At 40.4% G+C, this 17,767-nt stretch overlaps 1 protein-coding gene across 2 annotated transcripts in view; it reads right to left on the bottom strand.

Moving 5' to 3' along the window:
• mcm10 (minichromosome maintenance 10 replication initiation factor) overlaps window positions 1-17,767 on the bottom strand; it is an 81,425-nt gene continuing 63,658 nt past the window's right edge. For both annotated transcript variants that reach the window (XM_041201982.1, XM_041201983.1), the window contains exons 17-20: window positions 14,343-14,456; window positions 6,721-6,866; window positions 4,076-4,118; window positions 1-254 (exon numbers count right to left, since the gene is read on the bottom strand). In XM_041201982.1, coding sequence (XP_041057916.1) covers window positions 171-254; window positions 4,076-4,118; window positions 6,721-6,866; window positions 14,343-14,456 — 387 coding nt within the window. In that variant the 3' untranslated portion in view covers window positions 1-170. The remainder of the gene's footprint in view (window positions 255-4,075; window positions 4,119-6,720; window positions 6,867-14,342; window positions 14,457-17,767) is intronic.

Here is a 17,767-nt window from a genome sequence, read left to right as displayed (position 1 = left end):
TTAAGAAAAAAATGGTAATTTTATTCATGATTTAAAAAAAAACACTCATTTTACATCTGGATGTTTGACATCAGAAAATAAAACTGTTCTCAAGGAGCACCACCTATCCAGTCAGATATAGCCTATATTAAAACTGTCGCATCTTACATCATACTTCTTGCCGTCATGGGTCATTTTGAACTACTTAAAAATTTGCCATGCTCTTCTCCTCTTGGTAGCAGCAGCTCTCCACCTATTTTTGGACCTTTCTTCTCCTACAGGCATAGAGAGAATTGAGAAATATCAGCCCCTGTGTGTAACCAGTATGCAGACAATGAACATATTTAAACAGCTCTGCAGCAATTTAATACATCATTAAGCAAACAAGCGTGCTTGCAGAGAAAGAAAGTGAATTTTGATGTAAAACAGTTTAGTTACCAACAGAATAATAGATTGAGATAGTTCACCTAAATTGAGGCCAGCGTTTATGGATATGGTTGAATCTCCAAATACAAATAAGTAGTATTAATGTGGAAGTGGTAGTGCAGTGGTAATTACTAGTCACTGGACTAGTAATACAGAGGCCCAGGCTACTGCTTTGGGGACACAAGTTCAAATCCCACCACCACACCAGGTGGAATTTAAATTCAATTAATAGACCTGAATTGAAAATTTGACTCTGTGATAGTAACCATGAAACTATCATCGATTTTTGTAAAACAAAACACCTAATGTCCTTTAGGGAAGGAAATCTGCCATCCTTTCCCATTCTGGCCTACATGAGACTCTTAACTGACCTCTGAAATCTAGCAGGCCACTCAGTTCAAGAGCAATTAGGGATGGGCAGCAAATGCTGGTTTGTCAGTGACACTCTGATCCCACAAATGACTAAAAAGATCCACAAAGGGAAAAACCACAATGCTGTCCTTTCAATCACCTAGCTTTTCACACCTGGAAAGCTTTTCATATTAATATATATAAAATATAAAAACATATATACAGACGAACTCGGTCAAAGGTTAAGGAAGCCCATTGCACATATACTGGGCTAAATTTAATAGCTGTGGCAGTGGCCCTGTCGACTGGCTGGAGAGCCTGTGGCAATCTCGCCACGGCATTTTCCAGGATTAAATCCAAATCAGGCACTCACCTGCCTGCTGTCCCGAGGCTTTCAAGACAAGGTTTCCAATCAGAGAGCTGGCAGTGTCATCAGGAGCAGTGGCCACTTCTGCAGGAGGCCCAGGACAAGGAACAACCAAAGAGGCCCTGGAACCCAAGTAAGTGGGTGGTCTCACCTGGGCCATTCAGGCAGACCTTGTCAAGAGGGCTTGATGTGGAGGGCAGGAGGGCGTCTTCCCCCAGGGGCACAGAATGCCTGAAGAGGAGATCCCAGCTCACAGGCAGGCCTGCCAGGGTATACCTGGTGGCCCCCTCATGTGGCATGATCCCTTCCCCCACCCCTCACTGCTGGTACAACACTGGCAGCAGCTGAGGCCCTAGTTTTGGCTGCTTAAGGGTCTCAAATCTCCTAGGGGCAAGTGGGGCGGGGGGGGGGGGGGGGATGGCTTTAAATTCCGTCCATTGCATCTCTAGTTACACTATTTCAAAACCAGCACTTGTCCCAAAACTCTCATCTTCCTCTCTTGCTGCAGGATTAATTTTTGCTTTCATCCCAACTGCCATCTAGAAAGATGATGTTAAGATAGGAAAGGAAATGGAGGTGGGAAAATCGATGGCTAAATTTTAAGGCCCCTTTGGGGCACAGTATTACTTAGTCTGACTTTTCGTACTTCATTAACTCATGCAGGCTATCCACATAGCTGCCTCACAAACTTGAGAGCGACCTTATGCTTGTTAAGCCAGAAGATGTCTATAGAATGACCTGTACCCTATTTAGTGATTGCTAATCAATAAAAGTAGAACACAAAAGCATACTGCACATTTAATTTGGTAATTGGTTTACCACAAAGCAAATCGTTTCACCTAGACTGATATCTCATCCACCTAGGGCATGAAAACCCTGGACATTCACAAAATTATATTTTTTCTTCAGACAGGAAGTTACAAATCTCATCAGAAGGGAAACCTGTGCAATCTTGAGCAAAAATATCTTACATCTGGTATGGAACACCATAACGGTTTTGGTCCCCTTATCTAAGGAAAGATATACTGGCATTGGAGGCAGTCCAGAGAAGTTTCACTAGGTTGATTCTGGGTACGGAGATATTCTCTTATGAGGAGAGCTTGAGTAGGTTGGGCCTGTACTCATTGGAGTTTAGAAGAATGAGAGGTGACCTTATTGAAACATGGGGGGGTTGACAGGGTAGATGCTGAGAGGATGTTTCCCCTTGCAGGAACAGAGGGCATAATCTCAGAGTTTAAGGGGTCGCCCATTTAAAACAGAGATGAAGAGGAATTTCTTCTCTCAGGGGGTAGTTAATCTGTGGAATTCTTTACTGCAGAGGGCTGTAGAGGCTGGGTCGTTAAGTATATTCAAGGCAGAGACTGACAGATTTTTAATCAGTAAGGGAATCAATAGTTAAGGGGGAAAGGCAGGAAAGTGGAATTGAGGATTATCAGATCAGCCATGATCTCATTGAATGGTGGAGCAGACTCAATGGGCCGAATGACCTACTTCCGCTCCTATGTCTTATGGTTTTATAAGCAAATTTTCTGCCTGCCACCTTCTCAAAAGTCAATCAGCATTGGCAATAAATGGCTTTGCTAGTGTCATCCACATCCCGTGAACAAATGAGAAGAAATTTGGTTCAGATGCTCCTTGAGCTGGATACAAGATATTTTTGCACAAGATTTCATGGGTTTTCCTTCCTCGCTGAAGAGAAAATATTATTTTGTAACACAGGGCACATCCCCAACAAAGCACGAAATTCACTCCACGAGCAGAGATGATTCAAAAGTATGACAGGTTTCAAAGTCACACAAACCCACAGCTTCATACGGATCAGGTTTAAAAAAGGAGAGACTTGAGGTCAGGAATACTAAGTTAATAGATAGATCCTTGAGACCTGGTGGTTGTTTCTGGACAAACAAATGGTTTGAGATTCCAGACACTATTCATGAAGCCGGCTACCGCTGGACATTCCCTCACAGAATTTCCTACCAAAGGCATATCAACCCTGAATAAACTGGGTAACTGACTTTGAAAGAGTAGTATTTGTAAATAAACAAGTATAACCAGGTTTCAAACCCTGATATCACACCAAACCACAAGTGGGTCACAGACTTTTCCAATGAAGGAAAAAGACTAAGGTCCCCAGCAGGAAACAGTGCCTGGAAAATTTTGTCCAGTAATGTCTACTGGGAATAGCAAATCTTTGTTTTTTGTCACAGGTTTATCTATCTGTTTCACTTAAAACCAATTCTATGCTATTAAATCATTATTAAATTAGTATCTTGGCAACCTCTTGTTGTGCGCAATCGCATTTGTTAAAGGTTACGCGAGGTGTAATTCAGATGAGGGTCAACATGTTTGACTAAACCTCGATCTGTACATCACATTCTGCAACCCTGTGAGTCCCTTCTTATTAACTTATTACCTCAGCAATGAGACTCTCTGCAACTTATTACAGTTGTATTCCTTTAAAAGTAATTAGATTTATTCAACTCACTGTTTGAACCTTGGGAAAATGCCTGATAAAATGTAGCTAATATCATCCAACTTGGATCTCAACCTTGGAACTGGGCACCCAACATCAGGAAAGAGGTTTTGGTTGCTTAACTTGTTTCCACCCATCACTTATATTGAAATTAGTAGCCATTATTAGACTTCACCCTCCCACCAGTCCTGCATCAAATAAATAAACCTACCTAAAATTACATGCAAAACTAAATTTTATTCCATTCCTTTAACTGTTTGGATCCATTTAATTCCTGGTAGGAAAAGCCTCTGTCTTTATACAAATCTAATCATATGTAAGAAGTTTGCTTTGAAAGTAATTGTTTAGTATTTGTCTTATTTTACTCTGCAAAGGATGGATTATCTACTGCATTGTCACACACTAGTAGCAATTCAAAACATATAACACAATCTCTGGCAGCAAGCCATTCAGAACACAAGAACCTTGGATGAACCTACCTTCAACATTCCATCTCTCTCCCATTTAAACAAGCCGCAGTTGCTGAAAAGAAACATAAGAAATTACAATTGTGTTAGTCAAGTTAGTAAATCATTTCTTAGGTCATTCCAATGGCTTGAAATGCATTAACACTTGCATTTCAAAATGAAAACCTCAGTTCTCAGAATTTCATGAAGTTGTAACAGTACTGTGATTATTTTAAATGAAGGTGCAAATACAAAAATCAACATGTTTTCAAACCCACTTATGCTTGGAGCATACAACGTTACTAACTCTACTATTGAGAATAACAGACGGTAATGACATTTGTCCCATGACATTATTTAAATAGATACCAATCATGACATTGTGTTATATAAAGTACAGTAATGGTCAAAACAGAAATTTCTCCTGCTCATTATTGTAGCCTGTACATGGCAATAAAAACAAAAATAAAACTCTGGCACAGCATTAAGTGTTTGCTTAGTCTCTTTAAAATCACAAACAGGAAAAAGGTGGAAGAATGTTGACTAGTCAAGTTTTTTCTCCTGCAACTTTTACTACCAATTTTCTTCCTGTATCTGCTGAAACCATCGACTCCTTGTTAGGGCTTTGTTCTGCTGGCACTGCTTACCCTAGTACACCCACTGTGTCCCTTCCTCCTGAGTGCGGCCAGCCAAGTCAGATCTTATCTACATATTCATATATGGGACTTCCAACATCTGGATAGCCATAAGGAACTGAAACCAATACCCGTTACCCACTCCTAATTCAAGATCGTTCTGGTCCATTTGTCTCTAGAGAAGCTCTGAGTACTAAGTTAATAGATAGAGCTGGAACAGGTGTTGAGCCTAAAGGAGTCCAAGCTGAGAGGCCACAAGAAACAAGTTTTGCTCTGGAGTTGAAATCAAGAAAAAAGTGGAACTGTTTATGCTGCTGAAGTTTTGATATCTTGATCTGGAAAATCATTCACTTCATAATTATTTTTCTCTCTCAAAGACTTTGCACTGTTACCGATCACGAGGGTGATCCTCACTCCCCCCAGTGGAAGAAATGGTGTCAATCATCTGCCGCTGCATTACAATCGTAATTGTGGAAAGCTAACTTCTTGAAGATAAAGACAGTGCACTAGATTGCCTTTAAAAGAGCCAAAAGGCTAGTCAGCTACACACCAGCAATAAACGTTTGACCAGCAGTTAAGCAGAACATTGTTTTTCCAAAATTCCATAGTGTTGCTAGATGGGTCATATAACTTATTGGGTCATAATACATTCAATACCATACCATTGTACACTCACTCCATTTACTTCAGGTTGAGGTTGGGCTTTAACTCAAGTTTTAGGTTGCATTTACAATATAACTTATTTTGTTTTGAACAGATGCTACAGTTGTAGTGTGACGGTGCAGTATAGAAACCGCAAAGTCCTCACAAGCTCCCAGCTAGTATATGTTCAGAGATACATCACATATTTTGCCTTGGTTAAGTAGCTGTAGCCCTCTCAATTTGGTTAGAATAGATCTTGTTCTTGCAGTCTTCTGACCTGCAGATTTTCTACTGTGAACATTTTTCTCCCTCATTGCCCATTAAAGCCATGACTGTTTCAAATTTATATGTTTTAACAAATCGACGCCCCCCCTCTTTCCTGAAAAAGAAATGTAACAAACCCAGTGGGACTCTCCAATTCCTCAGTAAGTCTGGGCAACATGCTCTACTGTTATGATGAAGCAAGTGGAAATTTTAATTTTTGTACAATAAAGAGCATTTAACCTCATCCTAATTTGAAACGTGCAATAAAAACCTAAGTAAAATTCTAAAATAAAATTTCAATAAGATGAGTTAAGATAAAAGCTACCTAAGAAAGTTCTAAGCAATTTATATACATGATAATGTGCTGGTGTCTTCAATTCTTATTTTCTACCCTTTTACAACATTCAATGTTGCACACACTGGCAACTAACAACATCTCCATACTAAACTGGATGGGAACACAGTCTGTATTAATTAACCTCCCCTTAAAACCAATGGGCCAGGCATCTTCCTAAGTGGCTCAGCTCAATATTTTTAATGTAAAATGCAACAGAAATATCAGTCAATTTTAGAACTCAAAACGTTCAGTCTATGGCACATTATGATGTGCAATTAGTGAGCCCACTCAAAAATTATTCCTTTAAATCATGAGGTAAAGCTGACACATTTGGATGAGTAAATATGATATTCGAATGTAGAAAAGTATATTTAGGAATAAGCATTAAGAAAAACTTCCTCAGTCAAAGGGTGATAAGTCTTTGGAATGATGTGTCAGACAAACCAGTAAAGAGACAGTGACAGTATTCAAAACGGATGCTGAGCTGGGAGAGTAAAGATACTGAAGGATTGAGCCTTGGCGGGAAAAATGATATCTTCTCGTTGACTGTTCTAACGTTATGACAAGTGTGCAGTGTAGTTAACAGGTGTGGCATTGAAAAACTGGATTATATTTGGAGTCTATGAATGTTTTAGTACAAATATTGGAGTTATATTATTTTTGTTATTAGTGGTATATTATTCATCAACTACTTGATTAAAGTTTCCATTGAACCATCTCTACCTAGTTAGAGCAAAACGAGGCCTTGAACCGATAGTTTCAGAACCTTCTCCCCTTTACCTTTTCGCACACACACATACCTGCAGCTTTTCTTTGGCAATCTCGTTAATGCTATTGCTCTGTTACCACATGGGCATTTAAAGAAGCGTTTGATTGCATCATGCCAATGATAGTCATGGTTTTCACTCACACAAGTCTCCAGCGGCTTGAAATATGAATACCTGCACTGTAAGAAAATTGAGGAAACCATTAAGTATTTTATATTTGCATTAACAGGTGTTACAGAATTCACTTACCTGCAGCAAGGAAACAGTTCAATTTGGTTCTGATGAGATTACATATTTTGCCATGATAACATCACCAAAGTAAAATACTTAAGGAAGACTCTTCATAGCAACCTCATATGTAAACAATTAAATAATTCCTTCTCAGGATACGTTTTAGTCAATAGTGCAACTTTAAATTCAAAAGATAATTCTAGGGATGTAGCTGTCAATGCCAAGGCCAGTATCTATTGCTTGTCTTTATTTGCCCTGAGGTGGTGAACCATCCTGTTGGACTGCCGCAGTCCGTGCTATCAAGATGCTCCCACAGTGATTTTGGGTAACGAGTTGCACAATTTTTCTTCTTGCAGCTTGACACAATGCAGCAGCTGGCTAGGATTAGTTGGTGTGGGGTTGGAGTTACATAAATGGGTACGACAGGTTTCCTTCCTCAAGTGAAAAAGGCCATGATTTTCTGACAATCTGACAGCTTCGTGGACACTTCTACTAAAATCTGGATGTAATTTGAATATTTCCTGGATTATTAATCCAGTAAAATTAATATTATTTAAATCATTATTATTTAAATGGAGAGAAACTTCAGGATGCTTCAGTGCAGAGGGATCTGGTTGTCCTCATGCATGAGTCGCTGAAAGCTAGTATGCAGGTAATAAGGAAGGCAAATGGAATTTGGCATTTATTGCTAAAGGAATAGAGTATAAAAATAGGGAAGTGTTGTTGCAACTGTACAAGGCATTGGTGAGACAGCAACTGGAGTACTGTGCACAGTTTTGGTCCCCTTACTTGAGGAAGGATGTAGTTGCATTGGAGGCGGTTTGGAGGAGGTTCACTAGGTTGATTCCAGAGATGCGGGGCTTGTCTTATGAGGAGAGATTGAGCAGTTTAGGCCTATACTCGCTACAGTCTATAAGGATGAGAGGAGATCAAATTGAGGTAGATTAGATGCTAAAGGGGATAGACAAAGTAGACGTGGAGCTGATACTTCCCCTTGTGGGGCATTCTGGAGTGAGAGGCCATAGATTTAGGCTAAGGGGTGGTAGATTTAAATCAGAGATGAGGAGGAACTACTTTTCTCAAAGAGTTGTGAATCTGTGGAATTCACTACCTCAGAGTGCAGTGGATGCCGGGAAGCGGAATAAATTTAAGGAGGAAGTAGACAGATTTTTAATTAGTAACAGGTTGAAAAGTTATGGGTAGAGGGTGCGAAATTGGAGTTGAGGCCGAAATGAGATCAGCCATGATCGTATTGAATGGCAGGGCAGGCTCGAGGGGCTGAATTGCCTACTCCTGCTCCTAGTTCTTATGTTATGTTAATATAACCCCTACGCTAACCTGCCCCACTGAAAACGCTTGTACAAAAAAAAAGGTATCCATTTAACAGGCCATATGTTGGAATGGGTTTTTGAACTTAACCCCATTGTCAAGTTCCCTCAATAATACAGATCACCTCAAACGGATTGCCTGGGTTTTGCAGTCAGCAGTAAAACAAGGGCGCATGTTGCAGACCTCAAAAAAGCTGTCCACAAAGATCTAGTGATCTCTATAGCATGCATTGCCCCTTTCTCACTGTCAGCTTGAATATGGAGCCAAGTTAAGGAAATCTCCAGTTGTCTGGCAGCAGTGTTGTCATCAAGCAGTGTAAGCAGCCAACCACACTGAAGTAGTCTCATAGACAGCAAATCAGGAAGTAAAAATCATTGAATTCATCGCTCTTAGTTTTTAAATTTTACAGATAGTGAAATAAATGATTGTGAGACACACATGATATTTTAGGTAGAAGCTAAAAAAATTATAAACAAACATCATAGCAGTAAATGTGAATTTATGCCATTAAAAACCCAGCTATACTTCATCCAACAAGGTGTATGTTTTTCAGCGGTTTTTATAGTGAGACTAAGAGCTGTCGAATATAAATCTTCATCAATTCAATGATTCCCCATTTATTACAGTCTTCAGTGACTTCAACAGAACGCCCAATGGGGAAGTGTATAAATACCAACAGTTTTCTATAAGGTAAAAGCAAAATACTGTGCTGGAATGCTGGAAATTTGAAACAAAAACAGAAAATGCTGAAAAGGCTCAGCAGGTCTAATAGCATCCGTGGAGAGGAAAACAGAGTTAACGTTTTGAGTCCGTATGACTCATCCTCAGAGAGTCATACGGACTCGAAACGTTAACTCTGTTTTTCTCTCCACAGATGCTATTCGACCTGCTGAGTCTTTTCAGCATTTTCTGTTTTTGTACCTACAGTTTTCTTCTCATTACCAGCGTAAAAGCAGAGCAGATATTTAAAACGTGGGCTTTTGTTTCCATTGATCATGGATCAAACGTTAGGATTCGGAAACTGGTTTCACAGTCAGTTGTTCATCCAGAATTCAAATTACTTGCATAACCTTGTTCTCCTCTCTCATGACAGGTTTAACCTATTATCACATCTTTATGATGTTAAAATTGCCTGCTTTAATATGAAAAGTAAGACACAAAAATGCTGAAAAACAAAGGAAGCTGGAATTTCTAATGAACACAGCTGGATGAGCGGAAATCAGGTTTGTGGTTAGAGCCATCTGGAGGAAGTCAAAGGCTACTTTAAAAAAGACATTGGATCGAGTGTTTACAGGAAGGTTCCGGAAAACTATTTCCTCATCTTATAGTAATGGCCTCGTAAATTATTAAGGAATTTATCTGAACGATATTAAGCATCATCCACTGCAATAACAAGAGATTAAAGTAAACACGTTACTTTCTATATAAAACATCGTATAAAAAGATTCCATGGTGATTTTAATTAAATTCTTGTACATGCAGCACAGTCTTTAATTATTTGACACTGCCTTTTGAGAAATACTGTGATTTTAATCCCAAAACAAAATGACAAGTTTTTCAGGTAAGAAGAAACTATGCAGATGAAAATGTATTTTAGTTTTTGTTCAATTTTATTAAATGCTGTAGGAAGCTGTGTGTTTGTTTTTTTCCCCACATCCTCAAACTCTACAATCCACCAAGATCTCTGGGCTCCTCCAATTCTGGCCTCTTGTGCATCCCCTATTTCCTTTGCCACACCACTGGTTGACATATCTTCAACAGTTTAGACCCTAAGATCTGGAATTCCCTCTCTAAACCACTTCGCCGCTATTTCCTCCTTTATGTTGTTCCTTAAGACCTCTTTCTTTGACCAAGCTTTTAGGCACCCTATCTAACTTTGTCTTACATGGCTTGGTATCAACTTTTGTTCTGAGGTTTGACCAGCTTGAGGAACCCATGATTCAATTAAATAACAATAGCAAGGTGGAAATGGAACAAGAGATTGAAGGGCAGAATTAATCAAACCAGATGAGATTAAGACAAAGATAAAAGACAGACAGGAAAGTTTCTGATTTCCACCTATAACTGTGCATATGTTGGAGACAAAGGAAGGTAGTTGTGGTTGTTGGAGGTCAATCATCTCAGTTCCTGGACATCAGTACAGGAGTTCCTCAGGAAAATAACACGTGTTCACTTTAATCTCTTGGGCCAAGTGTCCTTGGCCCAACTATCTTCAGCTGCTTCATCAATAAAGCTCCTTTCACCATAAGGCCAGAAGTGGGGATGTTTGCTGAAGATAGCACAATGTTCAGCACCATTCACTCCTCAGATACTGAAGCAGTCCATGTCCAAATGCAGCAAGACCTGGAAAATATCCAGGCTTGGGCTGACACATGGCAAGTAACATTTGTGCCACACAAGTGCCAAGCAATGACCATAGCCAACAAGAGAAACTAACCATCATCCTTGACATTCAATGGCATTACCATCGCTGAATTCCCCACTATCAACATCCTGGGGGTTCCCATTGGCCAGAAACTGAACTGGACTAGCCATATAAATACTGTGGCTACAAGAGCAGGTCAGAGGCTAGGAATCCTGCAGCGAGTAACTCACCTCCTGACTCCCCAAAGCATGTCCACCAGGACAAAGTAACCCACTTGATTGGCACCCCATCCACAAACATTCACTCCCTCCACCACTGACACAGTGGCAGCAGTGTGTACCACTTACAAGATGCATTGCAGGAACTCACCAAGCCTCCTTAGATAGCACTTTCCAAACCCACAACTGATATAATCTAGAAGGACAAGGGCAGCAGACACATGGGGACACCACCACATGGAAGATCCTGTCCAAGCCACACACCATCCTGACTTGGAAATATATCATTGTTCCTTCTCTGTTGCTGGGTCAAAATCCTGGAACTCCCTCCCTAACAGCACTGTGGGTGTACCTAGACAACATGGACTGCAGCAGTTCAAGAAGGCAGTTTGCCACCACCTTCTCAAATGCAATTTGGGATGGGCAATAAGTATTGGCCTAGCCAGCGACGCCCATATCCCATGAATGAATAAAAATAAAGACTGATTTAACTCAATCATTACCTCACTACTATTTGAGTGGCCTAATTACGAAAGATATCATGTACCCATCTGCCTGCCCAAGCCAGGTCAGAATCTCAGGATCTCTGACTTTGCATACATGAACTCTTATTGAGAGTTTGTAAACAGTCCAATGCCAAGTTTGACTAAAGCAAGAAAAACATGGTGGCCTTCATACTTAGTTATCTTCTCTTGGCTCTACCTACATCTGGGCCTCTGTGATTTTACTAGGATCTTTATTTTTTTAGTCCCCATGCAGCAGGCTGCCTGTTTTCACATTCTGCTAGACTTATGTAAATTCAAGATCTTCAGGGCCACTGAGTCCCTTGGTCAATGAAGGTCTCAATCACAGTTTCCCATCAAGTGACCTCTCAGTTACCTTTACCAGGGGACATCACAAGCAGGCTTAATAATATAGTTCAATCTAAGTAATATCATTTCACAATTATTGAAAACTTAAATGCTATGACTGACTGTAAATTAAAGTTAAAAGCAAATTAAAGTTAGTTCCCTTTAATTAGCAAGGAAACTGGACGTAGGGATTTCCCAGAATTCTTACATGTCGCTGTAAGTTTTTGTCCGATTTACACTTTAACAATAGTGAGCGCTGATAGCTTCATCATTTTTCTACTTCTAAATCTGAGCCTATGTTTTATAAAGGGCCTGGAAACCTCCATAAAGGGCCCTCTATTTGAAACTGAAGAGCTATGGAAAAAATGGCTCGATTAAAATCTAAGGTCACTCCTCGAGAACAATATTGATCATTATACATTGCCTGGATGGCTCCCTTCCTCTGCAACGACTAAACTGTACACAATATTCCATATCTGGCACAGCCGTATCTGCACAGAAATGGTACGATTTCCGCCAATTTGGCAGTATAACAAAGTGGCCTCTGATTTTTAAACTCCTTGCCATGTCATACTGGACATGGTAGGAAATGAAGAAACTAACATTCTTCGGTCACTTTCAACTTGCACTTCAGAAGCATCTGTTCCCCTATTGAATACATGATCCACCCCAAAGAAATTATTAAACAAATATGAAGTCATTGAAGAAAATATGTACATTTTGCATGTGGTATCAAATTGCATTTGGTTCTGCAAAAGCAGTATTTCCAATAAAACTGCCTGTGACAATCAGAGGTTCTTTTGGAAAAAATGTTTACTTCAGGTGGACCTGATCTTGGGGAGTTCTGCCTCAATTGATCTGAGTTGGTGCATTTTAGCGATACAGGAATAACTCATGAATGGCCCAACCTGAATCTTTATAGAACACATTGGAACTAAGAAATCGAGGTACAGCAAGTCTTTGTTTTAATTCACCCCGCTTAAGGTTATTTCGTTTTAAACTCATTTATTCTTTAGGACCTGTTTTTCCGATTTGCATTGCCATTTTCATTTTACGTAATTTGTGTGCATTGTTGATGGGTCTGCGTGTCATCACTGGCACTGAGCAGAACAGTGCTGTTGGGAGGTTTGTCTGCAGGAGTTGGCTTGAGAGATTCCCAGGTCGTGCTTCTGCCCTGCATGCTGCCTCGCTCCCATCCCACTCGCTGGCTGGCTTGTAAGTCTCCTCGCTCCAAATGCCAAAACATACTAAAGTGTCTCTCCACTGTTTCCACATCCACATAACAGAGACTGCGGAGAGACTCGCTGGGGACTGGGGACTCCCTGGAGATCGAGGGAGTGGAACTTAACTCTAGTTTATACATTTAACTGTTATGGGAAAATCTGATTCGCTTAACATTGTTTGGCTTTTAAGGAACACAACTAGGACGTTAAGTGAGGAATTATTGTACCAAGAATCACAAGCACGAATCTATGTCAACAACTTGTATTTAGATAGCACCTAAAATGTAGTAAATCATTTGAAGCTGCATCACAGGAGGATAATCAGACAAAATGGGGAGATGAGGAAAAATGTTTTCACCCAGGGGATTGTGGAAGTCTGGAACTCACTGCCTGAAAGGGTAGTACAGGCAGAAACTCTCAACTCATTTAAAAGGTGTCTGGATATGCACCTCAAATGTCATAACTTGCAGGGATACGGACCAAATGCTGGAAAGTGGGATGAGGGTGGCTCGTTTTTTGGCCAGCGCAGACATAATAGGCCAAGAGGCCTCTTTCTGTGCCGTCAACTTTCTATGATACTAAAAATTGACACTGAGCCAAAAGAGGAAGCATTTGAACAGGTCACCCAAAGCATGGCCAGAGACAAGCTTTAAGGGGAATCTTAAAGCAGGAAAGAAAGTTGGAGAAACAGAGAGATTTAGGGCATTCCAGAACTTGAGATCTAGACAAGTGAAGACATAGACGCCAATGGTTGAGCAAAGGGATGCATTAGAAGCCAGCACTGAATTAACAGAGAGTAGTGAGGGATGTAGGACTGGAGAAGGCCACAGAGATAGGGCGGGGCGAGATCATGGAGGGATTTGAATGCGAGGATGAGAATTTTAAATTTTGTGGGCCATGGGCCAAAATAAAATAGCAGGCGCAGTGGTGTTAGGTGAATTGGACCTAGTAGGACTTGACCTACAGCTCTTATGCTGAAAGTGATAATGAGTAGAGATGGATTCAAGAAGGTGAGAAGAGGTGAAGAAAATCGATCAAAAAGAAAAACTGAAAAGTCATTTTTAAAAATATCTGCTTTAGCCTTAATCTATTGTCTTCTTTAGGCATTGTTTCACAAATCTTAGGTGTCAGTGTTGGTGGTTGTAAAGCAGACAAGTGAAGTGGAAATTTCTACTGGTATTTTTCCTGTTTCAGTGAAGTCAGTTGTTTCTCATTAACCCAAACTATTGCTGCCTTCTTGTAAAATACAACTGTAATGGAAAGTTACATCAGGTTCTCAAAATGTCTTGTTTTTCAGAGTTAAAACCACAAACTCCCAAATTTATACTGTTGCAATATTTAATTCGTAGCACAGGATACAAATGAGTTCTTTGATTATGAGCAGTTCAATAGATAACGGTCGCTTACACTGGTTCACTGGTCCTATTAATTCACTCACCGTTTTACAGCTAACCACTCTGCACTTCAATTCACGAATGTTTTTCATTTTTTCTTCCATTTGCTCTTTCTTCACCAGTGGTTCAAAGTATTGTTCTTGAAGTTCCGCTTCTACCTGTTGAAACAAATAAGGCAGTTCTCAATCCTGTAGCCACACACAGTTAGTACTTTTGAATAGATTATATACCTTTAAGCAAAATCACTGAGTCTCAAAGCCATAATACAAACATTAACAAATATGTTGCACATATCTATACCTTATTGGTTAGGGTATACAAATAAGCCAATGCTCGTTAGAATTAGGGGACGTTGTACAAAAATATACTATCCCATTTAAGACGAAGATGAAAATAAAGTTTTTCTCTCAGAGGGTTGTGAGCCTGTGGAACTCTCGCCCCCAGAGAGCGGTGGAGGTAGCGTCATTGAGTAATTTTAAGGCAGCGGTAGGTAGACTTTTGACTAACAAGGGAGTCAAAGATTATGGGGGGGGCAGTGGGGGGGGGGGGGCGGTGGAGAAGGGGCAGAATGTGCAGTGGAGGCGACAATCAGGTCAGCTATGATCTTATCAAATGATGGAGCAGGCTCGAGGGGCCAAATGGCCTAGTCCTGCTCCTAATTCGTTGTTTGTACGTAAGACAGGCCACAATTAATAAAGACCAGGAAATTCCATGAAATGAATCACTCACTGTTGCCTTAGTGTTTTAAAATTCAGCTTCCCCTTTTAATTACAGAAAGAATGAACCTGCATTTACATAGCACCTTTCATGGCCAAAGGACATCCCAAAATACTTCACAGGCAGTAAAACTTTGAAGTGATGAACCGTGCATCACAAACAGTAATTTTATATTCTTTCACAGGAGGTAGGCGTTGCTCTCAAGGTCAGCATTTGTAGCCTATCCTTAATTGCTTTTGAGAAGTTAAGTGGCTTCTTGAAACACTGCAGTCCATATGGTGTAGGAACACCCACAGGGTGTTAGGGATAGAGTTCCAGGATTTTGACCCAGCAACAGTGAATGAATGGTGATATAATTCCAAGTTAGGATGGTGTGTGACTTGGAGGGGAACTTGCAGGTGGTGGTGTTCTCAATAAGATTAAATGATGGGATAGCCTGTTTTGATAATTTGGTTAAGGGCTAAATATTTATCAGGGCACCAGAACTCCCCTGCCCTTCTCTGAATGGTGCCAAGGGATCCTTTACATCCTCCTAAAAGGGTAGATGGGGCCCAGTTTAATGCCTCATCAGAAAGATGGCATCTCGTCAGTGCAGCAGTAACGTGTAAGTGCCAGTCGTGGCTCAGTTGGTAGCACACTCACCTCAGAATTGGAAGGTTGTGGGTTCAAGTCCATTCTAAAACTTAAACAATGAATTGTGGCTGACACTCTAGTGCAGTGCTGAGGGAGTTCTGCATTATCAGAAGTGCCATGATTTGGATGAAACGTTAAATCAAGGCCATCTGCCCTCTCAGGTGGGGGCAAAATATCCTATGACACTTATTTCGAAGAACAGCAGGCAAGTTTTCCCCAGGTACCCGGCCAATATTTATCCCTCAATTTACATCGCAAAAAAAAACATTATCTGGTCATTATCACATTGTTGTTAGTGGGAGCTTGCTGTGTGTAAATTGGTTGCTGTATTTCCTCTAACAGCGGCTACACTTCAAAAAGTACTTCACTGCCTGTAAAGCAGTTTGGGACATCCTGTGGTCATGAAAGGTGCTACATAAACCAAGCCTTGCTATCTTTCAGATGTCAGCCTAAATTACATGCACAAGTCTCTTGGGGGCTTGACAGACTCATGTCCTTCTTAATCAGGAGGGGGTACTACCGTTGAATCCTGGTAGACATATGAGCAAGATAAAGGCTCATGGAATTGGGGGTGGTATATTAGCATGGATATAGGATTAGTTAATGGATAGGAAGCAAGTAAGAAAAAAAAATGGGGATTACTTTAGTTGGCAGGCTGCAGTTAGTGGAGTGCTGCAAGCTTTTGTGCTGGATGTCAGCTATTTAACAATTATTTTAATGACTTAGATGAAGAGACTGAGAGTAATGTGTCCAAATGTGCTGACAATACAAAGCTAGATGGGAATACAAGCTGGGAGGAGGACACAAAAGAGGCTGCAAAGAGATATCAAAACAGAAAATGCTGGAAAATCTCAGCAGGTCTGGCAGCATCTGTGGAGAGAGAAACACAATTAACGTTTCAAGTCCATATGACTTCTTCTGAACCAGTTATGCAAAGAGATATAGACAGGTTAAGTGAGTGGACAACAAGATGGCAGATGGATTTTAATGTGGGCAAGTGTAAGGTTATTCACTTTGGTAGTAAGAAAAGCAGATTATGTAGAAGTAGAAGTGTGAAACTTCTAAAAATTGATGTTCAGGAAAACTTGGGTATGCTGATACAAGGAACACTGAAAATTACTATGCAAGTGCAGCAAACAATTAGGAAGGCAAATGTCATGTTGGCCTTTATTGCAAGGGGATTGGAGTACTGGAATAAGAATCTCTTGATTGAATTGTAAGAGCTTTGGTGAGACCTGGAGTACTGTGCGCAATTTTAGTCTTTATATTTAAGGAAATATATACTTGCATTGGAGGTGGTACAGCTATGGTTCACTAGATTGGTTCCTGGAATGAGAGGGTTGTCTTGTGATGATAGGCCTATACTCTCTGGAGATTAGGAGATTGTCATTGAAACATGCAAGGTTCTGAAAGGGCTTGACAGGTTAGACATCGAGAGATTGTTTCCCCTGACTGGGCAACCTGGAACAGCCTCAGGCCCTAAACTTTGGAGTTTGACCAAGCTTTTGGCCACCTGCTCTAACATCTCCTTATCAGGCTTGTGCCAAATGTTATTAGATAGTTCTCCTGTGAAGTGGCTTGGGACTACATTAAAGGAGAAGGTGGCGTAGTGATAAGTGTCACTGGATTAGTAATTCAGAAGCCCATGGCAGCTGATGGAATTTAAATTCAATTAATAATCTGGAATTGAAAAACTAGTCTCAGTAATGGTGACCATGAAACCATTGCTGATTGTCGTAAAAATCCACCTGGTTCGCTAATGTCCTTTAGGGAAGGAAACCTGCTGTCCTTACCTGGTCTGGCCCAGATGTGACTCCAGACCCACAGCAATGTGGCTGACTCTTAAATGCCCTCTGAAATGGTGTGGCAAGCCACTAGGTGCAAGGGCAATTAGGGACATGCTGGCTTTTCCAGCAACACCCACATTCCATGAAAGAATAAAAAAAATACAAGTTGCTGTATCAGGGAACAGCAATTCTTGCAACCCTCAAGCAGTTAGTTACGCCTAACTCTACTGATTCTAGTTTTCTATCACAAAATCTAAAGGATCTTCTTAAAGGTGTTAAGCTAAATATATACACATAAATACTAGTTACATAAACATAAAGTTTCTAAACAG

This window comes from Carcharodon carcharias, chromosome 13 (assembly GCF_017639515.1).
Source record: "Carcharodon carcharias isolate sCarCar2 chromosome 13, sCarCar2.pri, whole genome shotgun sequence".
Lineage (NCBI taxonomy): Eukaryota > Metazoa > Chordata > Chondrichthyes > Lamniformes > Lamnidae > Carcharodon > Carcharodon carcharias.
The sequence above is the reverse complement of the archived record's forward strand: the minus strand, read 5'-3'. Positions and strand labels throughout refer to the sequence as shown.